The sequence below is a fragment of the Trachurus trachurus genome (assembly GCF_905171665.1).
Source record: "Trachurus trachurus genome assembly, chromosome: 20".
Taxonomy (NCBI): Eukaryota; Metazoa; Chordata; class Actinopteri; order Carangiformes; family Carangidae; genus Trachurus; species Trachurus trachurus.
In genome coordinates, this window is record NC_139911.1 from 6,141,922 (window position 1) to 6,163,177 (window position 21,256).

General features: G+C 43.0%; 1 protein-coding gene across 1 annotated transcript in view; it reads left to right on the plus strand.

Annotated features, from left to right (window-relative positions):
- adarb2 (adenosine deaminase RNA specific B2 (inactive)) overlaps positions 1-15,955 on the plus strand; it is a gene marked incomplete at both ends in the record, with an annotated part of 206,906 nt that extends 190,951 nt beyond the window's left edge. Inside the window, 4 exon segments of the mRNA XM_083995243.1 lie at positions 671-839; positions 4,671-4,852; positions 12,714-12,895; positions 15,755-15,955. Of these exon segments, the coding sequence (XP_083851369.1) occupies positions 671-839; positions 4,671-4,852; positions 12,714-12,895; positions 15,755-15,955 (734 nt within the window).
- Positions 15,956-21,256: the final 5,301 nt, after the last annotated feature.

The following is a 21,256-nucleotide window of genomic DNA, read 5'->3' on the forward strand; positions in this document are numbered from 1 at the left end:
AGTATTTTGAGTTTATCTGGTTGATTATTGGCTGATTAACGCCTCCTGGGTCAAGGAAGAAAGGAAGGAAGGACGAAGGGAAAGAAGTAGAAGGAAGGAAGGACAAAGGGAAAGATGGGAGGAAAGAAGGAAGGGAGAAAAAGAGGGAAAGAAAGATGGAGAGAGGGAACAGATTTGTTTAAGTAAGGAAGAAGGGAAAGAAGGAAAGGGAAACGGAAGGAAAAGAAAGAAAGATGGAGGGATAGGGAACAGATTTGCTCGAGGAAGGAAGAAGGGAAAGAAGGAAGGGGAAAGGAAAGGAAAGAAAGATGGAGGGATAGGGAACAGATCAGGTCAATCGGATCAAAAGAGCACGGAAGAAGAAGTAAGGACGGAAGGAAGGAAGGAAGGAAGGAAGGAAGGAAGGAAGGAAGGAAGGAAGGAAGGAAGGAAGGAAGGAAGGAAGGAAGGAAGGAAGGAAGGAAGGAAGGAAGGAAGGAAGGAAGGAAGGAAGGAAGGAAGGGAAAATGGATTGTGGAAAGAAGGAAGGGAGGAAAGGCAGGGAAGAAGGAAGAATGGAGGAAGGGAACAGATTGGGTCAATTTGACCCAGAAGGACAACAGGAGGGTTAAACTGGAAATCGAACGGCGGTGTGGAGTTAACGTGTTGTTGTGTCGTGTTGTGTCGACAGTTCACAGCAGCAGACACCTCATGAGGAAACACCGCAACCACCTGAGGACCAAAATCGAGTCGGGCGAGGGGACGGTGCTGGTCCGGTGTCGGGGGCCGGTCCAGACGTGGGACGGCGTCTTGCAGGGCGAGCAGCTCATCACCATGTCCTGCACAGACAAAATCACCAGGTCAGTGATGAGTCTCGGTTTTAAAGGCGACATATTATGGAAAGAAGGCCTCTTTAACATATATTTGGGTGTTTTTCTTGCCTTCTGGCCCCCAAAATGCAAGAATTGACATAAAAATCTGTAATTTTCAGGCTCCAGAGGTTGAAATCCATGTGGTTTTACAAGCTGTTGTCATCCAATGATGTCATTAGTTTTCACATTTGCATAATACCACCCCTACCTGCGTGTACAGGTAAAGGGGGCGGGGCAAGCAGTCGCTCATTTGCATTTAAAGTGACAGGCACTGAAGCCGTTCTGGATGAAAAGAGCTGTGATGTTTGATCCTTGGGGTATTTTGACCGAAGCATGTCACAGATATGACTTTAAGACACCTGGGAACTATTTAAATTTGTGGAAAAGGGGCATAATATGTCTCCTTTAAAGCTTCTTTACCTTCCTGAGTTTGAACTTGGTGTGAACTTGTTCTTTATGTTCAAAATCAAAGCTCCAACTTCATAGATTTGATCCATCTAATCAGATACAGTGCTGCTTCTTAAAGCTTAAATCTCATTGTATTTATTCCAGCGTGGATTGTGTTAATGTTATAGTGGTGGACAGGGGAAGCTCTGAGCAGACCATAATGAGCAGAGCCACTCATAAAGGGAGATTAGCTCCCATATGAGACGGACTGAGCTGTGTTTAAATAAAGCTTTTCAGACAGAGGTTTGTCTTGATATTTACCTTAACACATCTGTGTGTGTGTGTGTGTGCGTATATGTGAAATCTCCTGTCGTCCTGGTGATGACTATTGATTTCCCATATGTGACTTGAACGACTAATCCCCTTCTAATGAATAAGCGTATTAATCACATGATTGTTTTAATCTGCAGATCTGCAGGGCTCAGTCTGCCCCAGATAAAAATAAAACACACCAAAACATTGTGTGTTTGTGTGTTTAGGTTGTAGATGTCAAAATAAGAGCTGGGTCCTCCAGAAAAAAAAAACAGATTTAAAAAATGCAATTAAGAACAGTGACATTATCTCACCCTAACAGGCAGATGGTCAAATTATATGGGTCAATAATATTTAACGAGAGCCACTAATGGTTCTTACACATCGTCTTCATGTGTGAGGAGTGGATCGCAATGAGATAATAACAGAACGTTACGAGACAGAGTCGTTTTAGAGGTAAATACAGAGACTTTTTGCTGAAAAACTGCCCCCGATGGGAACTTGCATCAGCGGTTTTGCATGAATTTACCTTGAAAACAACTCTGTTTGGTAACGTTCTGTTATTATCTCATAGCGTGGTGAATGTGCAGGTCACAACTTGTCCACCAGAGCGTTTTGGAGTTGTTGGATTGTGTATTTGATGAGTTTGATGAGGGAAACCAAGAAATCCCATAATGAGCCTCCGTAGCGTAGCTCTGAGCAGCTCACAGCTCTGCTCCGCCGTTCTAAAAATAGCTTGCACCGACAATAAAAGGTAACCAACCTATTGCTTTGACTATAGGGGTTATGGCAATGGGCCGATTTGCCAAAATGTTGAACTATCCCTTTAAACTAGTGTTTACCAAAGCCGAAACTTAGCAGAGAGGCTTCTTCTTCTTCTTCTAACTCATCTTCACCTCCTTTGCTGGTGTGATTCGGCCTCGACAGGAACTGAACCCATGAATCCAGCTTAGTAAGCGCCGCACTGTGCCAAGTGAACCATACAGGACCACAGCTGAGCCGGCGTGTGTGTGTGTGTGTGTGTGTGTGTGTGTGTGTGTGTGTGTGTGTGTGTGTGTGTGTGTGTGTGTGTGTGTGTGTGTGTGTGTGTGTGTGTGTGTGTGTGTGTGTGTGAGAGAGAGGTGAACCCTTCTCCTGTGGAGCTGCTGTTAATTTGACCAATTTGATTCAGTTGGCCGGGGCTGGAGATGGTGTGATTAAATCTACCCAGGTCACCAACGGGGGTGAAAGCAATTACTTTACAAAAAAATAGAGTGACGGGGGGAAGGAGGAGAAGGGGACACCCTGCTTTTCTTCCCCTCCCACCAACATTACACCTCCATCCTCGCTGAAGCCAGGCGGCAGACGCTCTCTCTTTGCTCCACAGCCTCCTCCTCCTCCCTCTCCTCCCCTTCTCTCCCTCCCTTTCTCTCTCTTTTTTTTCTTTTTATATCGCTGTAAATGATCGGTGGCCGTCGTTAAAGTGAGTGGGTCACCAAGGGCCAGTTTATCAAGGTCAGGGTGGAGGGTGGAACTGAGAGGAGCTTAGGACCGCCGGCCGACTCAACACACACACACACACACACACACACACACACACTGGTGATGGTGCAATCTTAAACTGATCCCCTGGATACTCTTTTTGTCCTCTGTCACACTTGTTTTGCAACCTCCCATTACTTTTTTATTCCCCCCCACTTCCTTCAGTCCCCTGCACTTTATTATGGTTGGTTCAGCTCGGACCACTGGGGATTTTTAGGATCTTTGCTCCCGTCGTAAACACCTCCGACATGACGCTTCTTCCTCCTTCTCCTCCTCCTCCTCCTCCTCCCGTCAGCGCTCCACCTGACGCTCGTCACGTTGTTTTCTTAAGCCGTGAAGCTCCTCCGCTAATATTAGATCTGAAGTCGACAGCTGGATTTAATTGAGGGGCCTAAATGGCTTTCATATATAACGATGATGTTCTCCATTCCACCGCAGTTTTATGCAGATGAACACATTACTTTAATGGTCGGCGTTTACCGGGGGAGGGAAGAAAGGATAGATGTAGAGAGAGAAAGAGAGGGAGAAGGGGAAAGTCTCTCCTCTCCTCTCTTCTCCTCTCCCCCTCCTCTCTTTAAATTCACACACCTAAGCCAGATGGCTCTTTTCTTGCATGAGATTAGAAGATGTTTCTGATTCACGGCGTCGTCGCCCTCTGGGTAAATTAATATTTCAGGCTAAACTATTTCTGTTTTGTGGTGGAGCAACTGAGGTTGAGCTCCTCCTCCTCCTCCTCCTCCTCCTCCTCCTCCTCCTCCTCTCCTCCTCCTCTCCATCTGAGAAGGAGGGAGGGACAGGTTCCTGCAGGTGAAGCGCACGTGGGCGGACCAACACTTTGATATTAATTGACTGCGAAAAGAAGAAGAAGAAGCCGTAATGACTGATTATTAAGTCTGCAAGAGAGAGAGGAGGGAGGAGGGAGGGGAAAGAAAAAGAAAAAGAAAAGCAAAAGCAGCTAAAGAGACATTGATTAAGAAAAAGAACAGTGATGCGAAATTAGTCGGATAATGTCAAGTCTCTGATTGTGTCTCGCATAAGTTCATTAGTCCGACGTGGCGGAGGAGCACGTAGCTCAGGTACGCAGCAGGTTTCCTCTCTCTCCGCGATAATAAACACAGTCATTATCATTTTCCATCCATAAATTAGCATCTGCTGGATAAATAGACGGGGATTTGAACAGTAGGTGGCACACGACCAGCTGGCTACAGTAGCTATATAGCAGAGGCTGGCAGGATTAGCCCCACAGTGATTTTGTGTCACTGGTGGATCTCCCTAAACACCACACAGACACACACACACACATAGATACACATAGAGACACACACCCCTGAGGCGCTCGCTTGCACCTCCTCGTCCCGCCCGCAGCAGTGCATTAACCTCAGCAGCTCTGATCAACACACACATGCTGATGCGTCGCTCTGTGTAATGAATGCTGATGCACTGACCTTTGGTTGTGGTGATGACGGTTTGTGTGTTTTCTTTCTTTGTGTGTCCGTCCATCACGTCCCACATCAAGATAACGATCAAATTGTTTTTACCTGTTATTGACGCTCTGCTCCTCCCTCTCTCTCCTCCCTCCTTCCCTCCTCTGTCCTGAAGGTGGAACGTGCTCGGCCTGCAGGGGGCGCTGCTGAGTCACTTCGTGGAGCCGGTTTACCTGCACAGCGTCACCGTGGGCAGCCTGCGCCACACCGGTCACCTGGGCCGAGTCCTGAACCAGCGGCAGGAGCGCCTCGGCCCGCTGCCCGCCACCTACAGACGCAACCAGCCCCTGCTCAGCGGTACGACTGCAACTGCATCACACACACACACACACACACACACACGCTTAGGGCTGGGTATCAATCAAAGATTTTCGATACCGGTTCCTGAACGATACTTTTTTCGATACCAATTTTATAATATCCGTTCTGAAAAAATTTAAATTACATTACACATTACGGTACAAATCTTGAGTTGTATTTTTCTATTCCAACCAGCAGCTTTTCTAAGGCTCAACAGGTAGATCACCCTGGCATGTGTTACAACTACATTGCAGTCACTTTATTTAGATGAATTTTGCAACCTGAAAATATTACTTAGAACCACATTCATACATAATTTTTGTAGTTGAGGCAAGGCAATTTTATTTGTAAAGCCTGTTTTTTACCAACAGTTTGTCTCAAAGGGCTTTACATGGCATCACAACAACATCCTCTGTCCTTAGACCCTCACATCCACTGAGGAAAAACTCCATAGAAAACCCTTTTAACAGGAAAAATCGGAGTAACCTCAGGGTGAGCAACAGAGGAGGGATCCCTCACCCAGGATGGACAGACGTGCAATAGATGTTGTTATAGACAAGACAGTTTACAGTTTATGACACAGAATGTGCAAAATATGGAAATGACACATTAAGGTTTTTAAATAGGCTAAGGGTTTATGATTTGTTGGGGGAAAATGCAAAAAGTGTTACAACTGTCCCTGGTCTCACCTGAACATGGCTGTCAGGTAGGCCTATTAATAGAATAAAATAATAATAATAACAGTGACTACGTGGTGGCCGGCCGTTCTGTGATCCTCCAGAACACACAGATGGTTGGTCCGCCCCTCTGTACAGTTACACTTGCGCTCCAGAAACTTGGCACCGAAAGACAGGGCATGTTTTGATACTCGGTACTACCGAAGCATTTCGGTCGGTGCCACAAAAGAACCGAAGTTCGGTACCCAGCCCTACACAAGCTTTCACATTGTTATATTTGTACAGCTACAGCACCAAACCACAACATCCAGTATCTCAGTGTCACTCAACAGTTTCTACCAGGAGCTGCTGCACTTTGTGACAGTGAAGAGGAGAAACTGTCAGTAACAGGAAGACGTTTCTGAAATAAAAACCCACCAGACTCAGGATGGGTTGACGACGTCTTCATCACCTGGTTGCTATGCTACAGAGAGATCTTTTTCTGTTTCCTCCAAGGTTAGGAATTAGGATTAGGATTAAGATTAGGGTTAAGAGTGAAGTTTGAGTTAAACCACAGCTGAATGCTACAGGATGAAGCAAACCATATTAAACATTACTGATTAGAAGTCAATTCAGTTTTATTTCATAGCAACAAAACATAATTCACATTATCTTAAAGCACTTTACAGTAAGGATGGGAAGATTAACCGATACGTATCGATACACGGGCGCGGGCGGATGCAATCTTTGAAAAACGTTGAGATGCATCGGTCAATAAAAGTTTGCATCAGTAAAAATCAATGTTTTTATCATTGAGTGTTTTCTGCATTTATTTGTACATGAAACTGACCAGATAGGATGTTATTTGACATTTTTACTCCGTCTGAATAAGATCTATGTTACATGCACAGCGGATGTATGTGGTTAGGGTTAAAGTCAAGACCTTTAACTTAATTACAGAGATAAAAACAAGGTTTTATGTTACTGTTTGGACTGAAAATGACATGACAGACAAGAAATAATAGTTTAAAAATGTAACAAAAGAATAAATAAAACAAAAATGAAAAGAATAGTGGTGAAAGAGAAATTGTCAAACACTTGTTAACTTGTTTTACGCATTTGAAAAGGAGTGGGGAGCAGAAAAATCTTATTTAATCCCACCTTTTGTCCAAAAATAATTAGTTTGATAACTTCCTCGTACACAAAGTCAAATATTTACAACTTTATTTATCAGTTATTTACAGTTCATTGACAAGAGTTTTAATCTCTGTGAAGCAGGAGCTCACCTGTCGTCGTCGTGAGTGTTTTGCAGAGACTCTTTTGTCCCGGTCTCTCTTCTCTCTCTGTCTGTCTGAACTCATCTACTGTCAGAGATTTCTCTTCATAAAAAAAATGTCGAATCCAGACCAGATGAACACACACACACACACATGCTTAACAAACCCCTGCTACTCCGCCCGTTGCGTTGTGGCAGCGAGACAAGCAACAAGCTAAGAAGTTGTCTGGCACGTCTGCTGCTCCGCGGAGACCTCCGGCTTTTTTCCGTCTGTAGTGAAGATGAATGCTGGATGAGGATCTGAATGACACCCAACTTGTAGAAAGTGCATCGTGCATCAGCCATCACTTCAGATCTAGGCCAGTCGCAGGCAGCCGAGCAGAGTGACAGGGATGCTGCACGGCGATGTAGGACACGTTTAGCTGCTGCTGCGGCGCCATTGATAAGAACAAAAGACGAAGCGACAGTCACATACAAGACAGAAAAGAAAAGAAAAGAAAAGACAAAAAAAGACATTATTATATCATGTCGAATGCACACAGCCGATACATCTACATCTAATACCGTATTTCTGTCAGGTTTCAAGTGCACTTCTTGAAGGGCACAGGAACTCTTTGCGTTGCAGGGCTCTGCTCCGGGTAATTGGTTGCCATGAGGATGAATATTTTGTGAGGCCTATCCTCATCAAGATTGATAATTGTGCTGAATTGTCCTCTGGTGATGATGATAGCCGGGTTGAATTCATCACCGAGGCTCCCGACCGCAGCCCGCCGACGACGAGCATTTCTCATGATTTGTTCAATGGCTCTTTTGAACGGAAGTCATTTGACTTGTCTGGATCGGGAAGTTGGGTTTTTTTTTTTTTTTTTGATTTTTACAAGCTGCAGTTAATATTTGGAGAACAGCGCTCAGGTATGATGCATTCGTTCATCATTCACACTTACTTATAGGTATTAAGTTGTTCACTGAAGCCGGAGGTAAGCACAGAGTTTTGTTTAATGACTTTATCCAACACCTAACGAAGAACGTACAGCTCCTGCTTCGATGACGGTGTGGACATGGGTTTTAAACAGACGTGCACTGCAAAAACGACACCGAATGTGAGGAGAAAATGACTTAATAACAGTGAAATTATTTTAACTTTATCAGAAATTGTTATCAGAAAAGTGTTTGAGGCTGGTTTTAGATCAAATGACTTGATAGTAGGACATCAGTAAATCACAGGGGCTGTAATGTAAACGTATATGCACCAAAGTCACCAAAACTTTGCATATCGATGGAAACACAAGAAAATTAATTACTAATTTCAGTGAAAACTTCTCCATTTCAGTTTCATATGATGATAATGTTACTTTAAACAAATTGTCTCATCTTGAATTGAGACCTAAACCCAGAACTGGTCCTTTATCTCTTAACGTATGTCTTTAACTGTTCAACTGCACATTGAACAGGATATAAATGTATGAATGTTTAATGTGTCACCAAAGTTTGAGCAGTGAGAATCTGTCACAGCCTTGATATAAAAATGTATTGTATCTTTAAGGGAAAAAGAAAAGTACAGATTGGAGACCGGACTAAGGCATAAAAGACAAATTCATGATCAATTTAAGAAGACGGCCTGAATTCATTCAATCTCATATCTCATAATCTCATCTCGTATTCCCAGATCTGAGATTGTAAATCTGTAGAAACACATTTGCAGTGTGTGTGTGTGTGTGTGTGCGTGCGTGTGTGTGTCCCAAACTGTCAGATCTTTACACCTGCAGCAGCTTCTGCTTCTGAAGGGTGAAAGAAGGGTGGATGAAGGGGAAGGAAGATGGACAGACGGAGGAGATGGCCACAGACCAAATCAATGTAATCACAGCCCTGAGCCCATTCAATCTGAAGGGAGTCGGGACAGAGAGAGAGAGAGAGAGAGAAGGAAAGACGGAGGGGATGGGGGGAGGCAGGAAGGGAATAAGGAAAAGAGAGAGCGAGAGCTTTTATTCAGATGTCTGTGTGTGTGCATATCTGCCCCCACCTTCCTCTCATCTCCTCCTCCATCCTTTCATCGCTTCTGATGAGCTCCCCGGCTATTGTGTGTCCAGGGTTATTTTAAAAGCAACACCCCTGGAGGGAAAAAAAAAATTCCTGGGGATCGCAGAAGCCCCCCCATCCCCTCTCACTCCCCCTCTACCCCCCCTCGTCTTATCGCGCCGAGCCAAAGCCGACTCCACCTGAACTGCTGAACACCCGAGGGCCAAACACATCGATGGGGCCGACTCGTCCTTCGTCCTGCTGTTTCACTTTCACCACAGCTTGAACAGGAAGTGTGGCGACTAAGGCTTTTGTTGTTTTCGGGGATAAGACGAATCAGAACAACAACGACAGCAGATAAAGGAAACTTTAATAATGGCCGCCACGAGGGCAAAAGGCAAAAGGCTCGTTTCCCAGCTGCCACTGGTGGATGAATACATATTGTAACCACATACACTACTTCCCCCTGAAAACGCTTTATTAATTGTGAATAAGAAGCCACAGAGGCAGGTTGTGTTCGTTTTGGCAGACAGAGGGCGCTGGAGAGCAGCCTGACACTAACACTACTTAAAGGGATAGTTCAACATTTTTCCATAATCCCTATAGTCATCATAGCAGTAGGTTCGTTACCTTTAATTGTCGGTGCAAGCTATTTGTAGAACGGCGGAGCAGAGCCGTGAGCTGCTCAGAGCTACGCTACGGAGGCTCATGGTGGGATTTCTTGGTTTCCCTCATCAAACTCATCAAATACACAATCCAACAACTCCAAAACGCGCTGGTGGACAAGTTGTGACCTGCACATTCACCACACTATGAGATAAAAATGTAACATAATGAGACAGAGTTGTTTTAGCCGGATCTACTTTCCAGACGTGGCTGATGAAGCCCACTGGGCGCGTTGCTTTATACTTTTAATTTCAATAATAAATCAGTATTGAAATGACCACATTGTGTGCGGTGGAACTCCTTCCTTTCTTCATGGACTCATTTCCTGACACCACCGGCACCAATGTGAGGATCTAATCTGTGCGGTGCAGGACAATCTCCCCTTTCTCAATAATATATTGTTAATGATACAAAGAGTGAGTCGGCCTTCAGCATATTTTCCTACAGCAACAATTACATGGTCAAAATGCATGAAAACAGATAGATTTGTCAGTTTTTTTGTTTTGTTTTTTATTCACAAACACACTAGAGATTTGAATGACTCATACAGTACTGTACAACCAAACAAAAACCAGCTCACTGTTAGAGAAGACAGCAGCTCCACTTTATTGGTTATAGTTAAATATTTTGTATTGAATGTACTGTATTATAAGTGCTGTATAAATGTGTTTGTGGCAGTGGGGTTGTGTTTTTTTCACACACCTGTTGCTGCATCACTCCTCCCTCTGCTGCTCCACCCGCATGAGAACGAGTTGAAAACCTCACAGCAGCAGCACAATAACACAGGATGGATGCAATATGTACATATAAACGCACACACACACACACACACACTGGTGTATTGTTGCTCCACAGCAGCCTCAGATATTAAACCACTGCTGTGTGTATGTGTGTGTGTACTGTACAGCCATGAATCCCATAACCAAAGGCTCTAATTCTGCCTCTTTCATGTCTGCCAAACACTTCCCAGAAGAGAAATTGATCAAGTCTTCAATGAGGGAAAAATCAAATTGGCTATTACAGAAACAGAGGAAGTCAAGTCCATTGAAGGGATGAAATGAGCCATGAATGGAGCGGGAGAAAAGGGGGGAAAAAAGGCAGGATGGATAGGAGGGTCTTTTGTTCAAAGAGGTGCGTCTGCACAAGAGAGGAGAGATGGGTAATAAGAGACTTGGAGGATTGTTACCGTGGCAGGCAATTCATTCAGGCTCTAAGGAGCTGCAGAGAAGAAGAGCCGAGGCTGGCGAATGAATGGGAGAGCGAGGACGGGGAAAGGGGAAAACGAGCGTGGCGACGGGAGCGATGATCTGAAGGCATGTATTGTGGTTATTGTACGTCAGATATTGTACTATAACAAGCTGTCAGTCAGACGCCGAGATCACAGGCAACTGTTGTTCAGACGAAATAACCTGCCTGCCGATCTTCTCCCCATGAATCGACCCAATATAATAAATAACTGGGTTGGAAGTCGAGGTGAGATCCGAGATGCTGTTGTTCCCCTCCTGCAGACAGTTTTTCACAGACAAAGAGTGGATTTAATGTGTTGAAGTGTTGTTTGTGGCGCCAGCGTGACATTTATTACTCCTCCTAACGTTTCCTCCAACGGCAACAAGCAACAAGTTACTGTGATAAAAAAAAAAACACAACACAACGTGTGGTGCAGTAAGTAATGTGGTCAAAGATCAGCCAATAGGAAGGTGAAACCAAATCCTGCAAGGTTGAGTGGTCGGTCCAGGTGGGCGGGGCTTCGTGACTGCTTAGTTGTGACATCACAAAGTCACTATAAAGGCCTGACGGTTTGGTTTTAAAGGGCCAGTGTGTAAAAAATGGGGGGAAAACGGTGACATACAGTATAGTGCTCAAATGCTAGATTGCAGCGCTTCCTCCTCCTCCTTCTTTCCTTCCGCCTTCTTCTTTGTTCTTCTTCGTATTGATGCACGCAAAACTCGACTAGCTGGATTTTCCGTTCGAGCTGCCGTACAAACATGGCGGCTACAAGATGGCGACACTCTCCATAGCAAGACCCTTGCTAGATGTAGATATAAAAGAATAATGATAAGGCTACGAAAACCAAACCAATTTTATTTTATAGTGATTATACACTTATACAAATATATATTCAATAGATTTGCCAAATATGACACACTGGACCTTTAAGGCTCAGTTTCTGAAGAGTCAGGGTTGCACGGAGTTACCATGACAACCAGAGAAAACTCCAGCACATGTAAAACCACAACTTGTAATTTTTTTTCTTCCACTGAGTAGATGTGTGTTTTCATCCATGTCTGTCTCTTTGTTTATTAATTATGCAAAAAAAAACTAAGCTACTGATGTGGTTAAAGCTCCAGGAATCTCTAGGCTACTAGGCTACTCTCCAAAACATTTAAGGAAAAAGATTTTTTTTTCTCTTCACATTTCATAAATTAAATAATAACTTTTGAATATTGTTTTTTAAAATCAAACAAATTACTGATGCTGAGATCTGTGAGTTTGTAGAAAGTCAAAGCAAACATGTGACTAACTTCTATATACGGTAGTTTCACTTTGACTGTGATTAAATTACAACATAAATGTATTATTAATTAACATTATGTTAGCTGTATATTAACTGCTAAAAAAAAAAGCAGTATTATTGCTCCATGAAAACCAAAGAAACCGGCACATATATTGATCACCGTGGAGAGTTCCTGTAAAAATAAATGTAAAGTAAAATAAAAATGAATGAAAATGTATCACTGCAGGAAACTTCTTCCACGCTTCATCCTCGACCCGACCAGTACAGTGTGTGGTTCAATACTTTCTTCTGCTTCAGGCTCAGTCACAGCACAGTCGAGTGTCTTCAAAAAAAAACCTCAAACGCTGAATCAAAAAATTTCACTCTTACCCAGAATGCACTGGAAAACACCTGCAGAGCCGCCTCTCCAGGACGTTATTTGCCTGCATGGTCTTTGTGACTTGAGATAATATTTACAGTGCACATAGGTGGAAACACTCAAACACAACGTTAACTGCTGGGACCCAAGTGCACACATAGAGACACACACACTGGTTATGTGCTTGATTGTGTAGCACTAGGCCCAAGTTGACTCGGCTTTTTTTGCACTGCTTGCAGGCAGGAAGAAGGAAGGTCAAATGAAAACAGGAAAAACACACTTTATTTTTTGTCCTCATGAGTTCATTATGTTTGGAAACACTTTGATCTGTGTTGTGTTGACGTGTTGTGTTGTGTTGTGTTTGGCTGCAGGTCTGAGCAGTGCGGAGTATCAGCAGCCAGGAAAGGCCTCGTGCGTGAGCATCAACTGGACGCTGGGCGACACGCAGGTGGAGGTGGTGAACACGGCCACGGGACGAAGACGGGACTCGGGGACGCCGTCACGTCTCTGCAAACACGCCCTGTTCACGCGCTGGAGCAGACTGTACCGCAAGGTGAGGACACACACACACACACACACACACACACACACACGCACGCACGCACGCACGCACGCACACACACACACACACACACACACACACACACACACACACACACACACACACACACACAAGTGGAGAGTAAATGACATTTAGAGCAACACTTCTGGTTTGTGTCTGGGTTTTTATTCGAGGCAGGAAAATAATACAAAGACGGTGTCCGGTGATTGACAGGTGCCACATTTCCATGATGGAGACGAGCGTGAACTCACTGCGAGCTGAAGCATCCGCACCAAAAATGAGCCACTGCCAAAGAAAGTATCGGGTCATTTTGTAAAAAAAAAAACAAAAAAAAAAAACTCAAGGCTGTGCAGAAAAAAATAAACCCTGTTAACAACTGACTGAAAGGATTTGGCTCCGAAACATCCAGCCATGAAAATAAAAGAAACAAAAGCAACATGTTCTGTGGAAACAACTGATAATTTTCTCATTTCAAGACAATTTTCAGATGAGAGATGATTTTTTTGTTCACACAACCCCCTGGGGGACCAAAAAAAAAACCTAAGAAAAAACTTTTTTAAAACTTCCCTATAACTTTTTTTAAATTGTGGACCAATTTTGAAAAGGAAGAGTTTCTAATACAAAAAAAATGTAAAAATAAAATTAAAAAATTGATGAAAATGTTTTTGTAAAAAAATACTAATAATAATATGGAAACTTTCACCATTTTTTTTTTTTTTTTTTTGTAATTTGTTTGAATTTTTTTTCTTTTGTAAAAAAAAATCAAAAAGAGAATACACATTTCCTTTCAGGGTTTTTGTTTTCTGTTTTTACAGACAAATTAAAATTTGGAAACGTAATTTGCACTTACCTAGTAGCATAGGTTTAAAAATGTATAAAAACATTTTGTATAGTGTAAGTAGACAAATAATATCATTGTCGTTAACAAAAGTGAAGTATAACTTTAAATATTAATCAAAAACTTCCTCTTAGTGTCTTTTATTTGCTGGTTTATTGCATTGGTTCAGTGTAACTATAAATAATGTCTCACCTTTACGAATAAACGACTGTTTGACCATCACACACTGTAAAACTGAAACATAAACCACAGAGATCTGAGTCAACGTCCACTCAGTCAAACCAAGGAATCCATTGATAAACCCATCGGCCGTCCCCGGCAACAACATCTGCTCTTATCAAAATAATAAAAAAAGCCGTCAGCTCTGAGGATCTTTTGCTCGGCAGCACACGGACCGAACCACTTGGCACTTTTCATTTCCGCTGAGAAACTTTATGTAACAGACAGCGGCTGCGTCGCCAAATGGCGGCCGTTAAAGCATAATGACTATGAAACCATAATTATTTGGAGAAGTACTCGAGGAGGCCCCCACCTTAAGTGCTCCCCGCGCGCGCCGCCGTATATGAAGGGGGCCACGCAAGAGCAGTCGCACTAATCTCCAAAAGAAACTTCATCTCTCCCTCTCTTTCTCTCTTTCTCTCTCTTTCTTTCTTTCTCTCTTTCTTGTCTCTTCGCCGATCTTCATTGTTTCCCCTCGCGACAATAGAAATGCACAAAAAGCACAGAGAATGTTCAATTGCTTGTGAAATTTAAATGGGGAGATTACACAGCTGTTGAAGCCCCCCCTCTTTCCTCCCTTTCCTCCCCCACCCTCACCTCCTCCCAACCCCACCCCATAATGCATTTGTGCCGGCTCATTCGTTTTGTTTTGCTCTCCCTCTCCTCCCTCCTCCATCCTTCCCTCCTTCCCTCCTTCCTTCACCACGAAACCTTTACCCTCTTTGCCCCTTCCAGGGTTCTCAATCTTCTCTTGAAATCATTTTCCAGCACTTTTCCAGGACATTTCCAGCTGCTACACACTAACACATCCCCCGTCCCATTCCATAATACATAATAATCATAATAAACCAAACCAAACCAAACCAAACCAAACCAATCTCATTCTCTCTCCCAGAAGTCTGATTTAAAGCTGTGCAGTCTTTGGCTCTTACTTATCAATGCAATAATAGCTTACATGCTTAGAAATTAAGACAAATTTATCATGAAAACAACGCAGAAACATGTTGTTTTTGTTTTTAAACCACACCTATAACAGCTCTCTGTCACTATCTATATGTCCCTCATCAGAGAAGACAACAGGTCCAATACTGGAAACACTCATCAACTCAATATAGTAGCTATAATATAGTTTTCTCGCTAGGAACTTCTTTGGGAAAGAAATCCTTGGTGGGGTCTGAAAAAGAGAGCTCTGGTAGCTGATGTCATGATGTGATAAAATATTAATTTTCTAGGACGACATTTGACTATTTTTCTCAATTTCCATGTGTTTTCCATGACTGGAAAATTGGTCGCAGTACATACCGGGGAACATAGGACTTTTTTTCAAAAAAAGGGTCCTATGTTCCCCACTGTTGCTGGTCGATGGACTCTCTCTACCTATCTGGACTCTATCTATCTGGCCTGTCTAGCCTCTACCTGGTCTTTTTACTAAACTTAACCAACTCCTTTCTTCATTGCCTAAACACAACCAATGGGACAATTAGCCTACACTTTTCACTCAAAGTCACAACTCAACTTCTCACTCAAAAATAGGCAAAAATATGCCAAGTCACTCACAACTCCACTTCCAGGTATGGGTACAAAAAATGCATGTTCCCCGGGTCCTTTTGGGGAAAAGTGGGGAACATAGGACCATTTTTCTAAAAAAGGGTCCTATGTTCCCCTGTCCCATACAAAGTGGGGAACATAGGACCCGGGAACATAGGGATGATCCCAATTGTTCAACCATTTTCCAGGTTTTCCACCTGCCGGCTTCACTCTTCTCTTTTCTCTCTTCTCTTCTCTCTCTCCAGCTCGGGGTTCACCATGCATCCGACTCAGCGGTGGCGGCGGCGGCATCGGACCGTCAGCTGATGTACTGCGAGGCCAAGATGGCGGTGCGTCCGTACCAGACGGTGAAGCAGCAGTGGTTCAGGTCTCTGCAGGAATCGGGCCTCGGCACCTGGGTGAAGAAACCGCCCGAGCAGGAACAGTTCCTACTGGCAGTGGTCTGAAGACGAAGCAAAGCGAAGCAAAGCAAAGCGAGCGTGAGAGCGAGTGTGTGTGTGTGAAAAAGACATAGAGAGTGTGTGAGTGTGTGTGTGAGTGTGTGTGTGTGTGTTTGTTTAACCTTTATTTTTTTAGAGTAAGACTCCAAATCTTCACACCTGGACCTCTGAGGATCTCAGCTCCTCCGTCACAACTACAGAGAAAAAAAGGGACAAAAAAAAAGAAAAGATGGACTTCCTTTAAACCCACAAACACACATTTATAAGCAAACACACACCTAAAGACCCCTCCCCTTTTCCCCTTCTCCCCCCTCACACCCCCCCCCCCCCCCACCTCACCGCTCACTCTCTCTCTCTCTCTCTCTCTCTCTCTGTCTCTCCGGCTGTCAGGGAGGGAAGGGTGGGGTAACCTTGAGCAGAATGAAAGGCAGCCGCTATCTTGTCATCAGCTATTTCCGGGCCCCAAGGCTCCCGCTGAGGAGCAGAGCCACGGGGGAGAGAGAGAGAGAGAGACAGAAAGAGGGAGAGAGAGAGTGAAGGGGGGAGAAAAGGAGAGAGAGAGAGGGAGAGAGTGAGGGGGGGAGAAAAGGAGAGAGAGAGAGGGAGAGAAGGAGAGAAGGAGAGGTCCACGTCCAATTACCGGCCCTGTCAGGGTGACGGCTGATAGAGGAAGAAGGAAAGGAAAGAGTGAGAAAAGGAGAAGGACAGGACCATTGCTTCAGACCAGCCCTCCCCCTCCCCCTCCTCCTCCCTTCCTCACCTCCTCCTCCTCCTTCTTCACCTTCCTCTTCCTCATTTCTATCTTTGTCCTCCCTCTCTCTCTGACTCACCCTTTGACTCCCTGACTTTCCTCTCCTTTTGTCTCCATCTCTTCGCCCTTCTTTTCCATTTCCTCCACCTATTTCCCTCACCTCCTCTTTGTCACTCCCCCCCCCCTCTCTCTTTTACTCCCTCCCTCCCTCCCTCCCCCTCTTCTCCCTCCCTCCCTCACCTGCCTTTCAAGCGCGGCAGAGTTCACCACGACACGACGACAGGTTAATACACCCTCTCTCTCTCCTTCTCTCTTTTTTCCTCACCCCACTGAGTAGCGAGAGGGAGAAGCTACATAAACGCCGCCATTACGGCTCAAATAAGTACAAGTGGAGGTGATGATGGAGGAAAAGGTGGGTGAGGGGGCAACAAGGGGGGTATTTTCCCCTTTCTTTCTTTCTTTCTTTCTTTCTTTCTTTCTTTCTTTCTTTCTTTCTTTCTTTCTTTCTTTCTTTCTCTTTATACTAAATTTATTTCCTTCGACCTCACCTCTCCATCCCGTCGCGGCCTGTTTCCTGTTTCCTCACCTCAGTGGAAGTCGCCGATAAGAGCGAGTTTCATTCAGCGATCGAGGCCTCGCTGACCTCATCGACGACGACTACTCGCACCGCCATTTTCTTTTTGTGTGTGTGTCACGACCGCCCTGCAGATTTTTTACCCCACACCACGACCACATCTGCCCCATCAGAGGAGGTTTTTTTTATTTTCAGAAGCCATTTCCAACACATGTAGGAGTTAAAGATTAACAATGCAAGGTGACTGACCATGTAAATTTGTACCTCACAATATTTTTAAGTCTTTGCATATTTCATGATGTGAACATGTGTGTGTGTGTGTGTGTGTGTTTCGATGCAGCTAAATGTTTCTGTTCATTATGATCATGACTGTGTTGTTCTTTCCGTCACTGCTGTTATTCTCTTCAAGGCGTTTTAGAAACTGCCACCAGCTCGGCTCAGCTCAGCTCAGTCGCCTCAGTCACATCTGAGTATAGTGAGAGTGACACCTAGTGGTGCATTGTGGGAAAGGTTACGAGCTCCAGCGAGGAGGGAATGAGCTTTAAGTGGAGGTCAGTGTGTGTGAGGGAGATGATTTTACACACAAGAGCTGAAAACTTGACCCACATCTGAGTTTGTTTAGCAATTTTTATATTTATTTCAATTAAAAGTAACACAATATTGTGTAATCAGAAGGTTTACAGAGCTGTAAATGTGATAAAAATCTGTTTTTTTAGTCCCTAATAATAATACTTAGAATTTAAAGTATCTATCAAGCATTAAATATTAAGTTTGGAAGAAAAAAAATGTTATTTATCAGGGGTTTAATGGTCAAAATGGTCAAAACAATGATCAAATGGTCAAAAACAAAGCCATTTGCATGTGGTTTGATCAGATTTTAACTGACTGATGTAATTGGTCCAATTTAAGTTTTTCCTGAATCCACAGAGTTAAACCAGTGCAGAAGAAAAATGATTATGTGAAATAACCTAAACTTTCCAATTTTAGCAGAAAATGTTCCATCTTTGTCGGACCTCATTACTCATGGTAGGAAGAAGAAGACGCTGACTGAGAAAAGTAAATTGAGTCTATAAATTATTTTTTCCCTCAACGCTGAGCAGGTGTGATGGGTCAAAGACGACACCACTGAAAAATATATTTTAGTTATAAATTTTATTTTAGTAGCTCATGATTTTTATGTCTAATTTACTGTATATCTCTGTGTGACAATTTAGGAGCTTTTCTATGTCACTGGCTCTAAGCCAATCAGAACAGAGGAAGCTCTGGAGTCTCTCTTCTGATTGGCTGAGACTGTTTTCTGAATGATCAAAGAAACATAATAGTAGATTTCAGGTAAACACACAGAAAAAAAATCAAAACTCTGAAATGTTTTGGGGAGGATGGGTCCAGGTGGTGGGCGGGGCTTGTCTTGCCTGCTTTGTTATGACATCACAAAGTTACAGGAAGTGAAACAGCTCAGTTTCTGAATACAGGCTGTGTGCGTTTCTCTGTGGACTGAAGCTTTGATACTTTCACAGTATTAATATTAGAACCTAGAGCTGCTTTATAATTAAAAAACACATGGAAATTTCACTTTTTTTTTTTTTTTTTTTAGAAAATAGGACCTTTAAGATTTTGACACCGGACCAGAAAACACAGTGCGACAGTGAGTGAACTTATTGGGTTGATGATGATCTGGCCTCGGCTTGTGGCAGCTTCAGAAAACAAAACACAAACACTGAGAGTCAGTTTTTCAGGAACTCATTATTATATTATCGTCTGATTCTTTGTTTACACCTGAACGTAGCAGTGGAAAAGCGTGAATCTGTTTTCCCACAAAGTGTCAAAGATCAGATTTTTTTTCTTCGTCTGCTGCTGTCGTGCGACGATGATGCGTTTGTGGCTCCATAACATTTAAACACACAACATACATTATTATGACATTGTTCGTCAACATGCAGCACACCACCACGTCTTCTGGCGGCTGCGTTAGCCGTCGAAAACAGATTTACAGATTTATTTTGACAGATAATAAATAAATATAAGGCATGTCTGAATGGCAATATTGTATCTACGAGTGTACATATGTATAGAAGATGTTGACAAAGACGTGAAAGAGAAGTGTGTCTATGATGTAAATTTAAAGTATATGAAGAATTGCTGCTAAGATCTGTAAATTGCACTTCAGTAACAAATAAAAAGTGAATGTTTGTACTGTATATGTGAATAAAACCACAAAATCTTGTAATTTTATCTCGTCTTGACAGTTTTTTTTGATTCAGCGGATGTTGATGTCACGACATTAAATGTGTAATATTGTGTCTGTGGGTGGGGGAAAAAATGGAAATAATGAGCCAATTTTTATGGTGTTGGTTTCCACTTTATACCAGCTTCACAATCACCTTTCTATTGGCAGCTCGCGGCCCCCCAGGAGCATCCAGGCAAATATTGAAGAGGCCTCCCCCCCTCCCAAGGGAAATCCATGGGGAAATGGTTATCTCTCCGTTAGGCTCGGTGGCAGGACCAGCCACCAAATTAGCCCGGAGGAAGAAGGAAGGCGAGGATGAAGAGGAGGAGAGATGGAGGGGAGAAACGCCTCCTCCTCAGCAGCATCCTCCCTTCCCTTCCCTTCCTCACCTCCCCGAGGCTGTGGACTCGGACTATGTGCTCCACAATAAACATCATAATTGACAATTTGCTCCGGTGGCTGGTCACGAGCAGCCGGCAATAATCTAATGGACGAGGACAGAGACAGAGAGAGACAGTGTCACTCTGAGTGTGTGACATCCCGCACCTCTCTCTGTCTCAACATGAGAGGGAGAGAGAAGTAGGTTGTTTTATTTTGTATAGTGCCGATTCATAATCTGCATCATCTCAGGAGTGGACGCCTGTAAAACCAAACCATTCCCTCAGAGAGCAAACAGACAGAGGAGGAGGAACAACTTCCTTTACCTGAGTGGAAACAACAGTTATACTCACAGGTGATGGTCATAAAGACAATAGTGTTAGTGGTTTATTGTTATTATTGTAATACGGGTTGAAAAACTTGCTGAAATAAACTTTCCAGATCACATTACATTGATTTTACTATGGACTTTTATTTTGTAACATGGCAGGAAATGGGTAACCCTCAGTTGTAAACAGGAAGTGCACATGGTGAGAGATTTTTTCTGGTGTTGTACACTTTATCTTTCTGTTTATATTCAATGTATGTATATATATATATCGTTTCCTTATCATTTGGGGGATAGGCTATATAATTTCCCTCTTGGGATCAATAAAGTATCAGATTCTGTTCATAGAAATTGAAAACATATTTCTGCAGGTGAATTTTTTTTATTTTTTTTATTATCTTTCCCATCTCATTACCCCTTGGGATGTTTTGGATCTGATCAGATCCTCCTTTAATTCAACAGGTGAGTAATAAAGAGGCTAATAAGACGTTTTACTGACATTAGACATTCATATGTAAACATCTCCACTTCAGTTTAATGTTCAATAACTCATAACGATGTAAATAAAATAAATATCATTCTACTTTAACACAATATTTTAGACTTAAAGCTCCTCTGGATCATATGGAGGTACATTTGTGTCTTTATTATTCAATCAAAAAAAAAAGAAGCTATTTTTAATCACATAAAAACTCACTTCGATTAAAGACTTTTTTGAAGTGAAGTCTGTTTTGATTGAAAATATCTTTTTTTGATTGAATAATAAAGACACAAATGTACCTCCATAGGATCTAAGTTTGGTCTCCAACACTCTTTTATTCACAAATAACATGTTTGACACTAAGACTCCAGCAGCAAACATCTGTTTAATTCAGCAACCTCAAAACTTTAACAATTTGTTAAAGTTACCTGAAGTTAAGGTTGCTAGGCAACAGGAGTAAGCCCTCACCTGAGGAAGCAAAGAAAGACTCAGGTTCTTGTTAAGACGACATATCTGAACTGAAACAGCCGGTTTAAATCTACATAACAAAGGATAAACACCAGGTGAG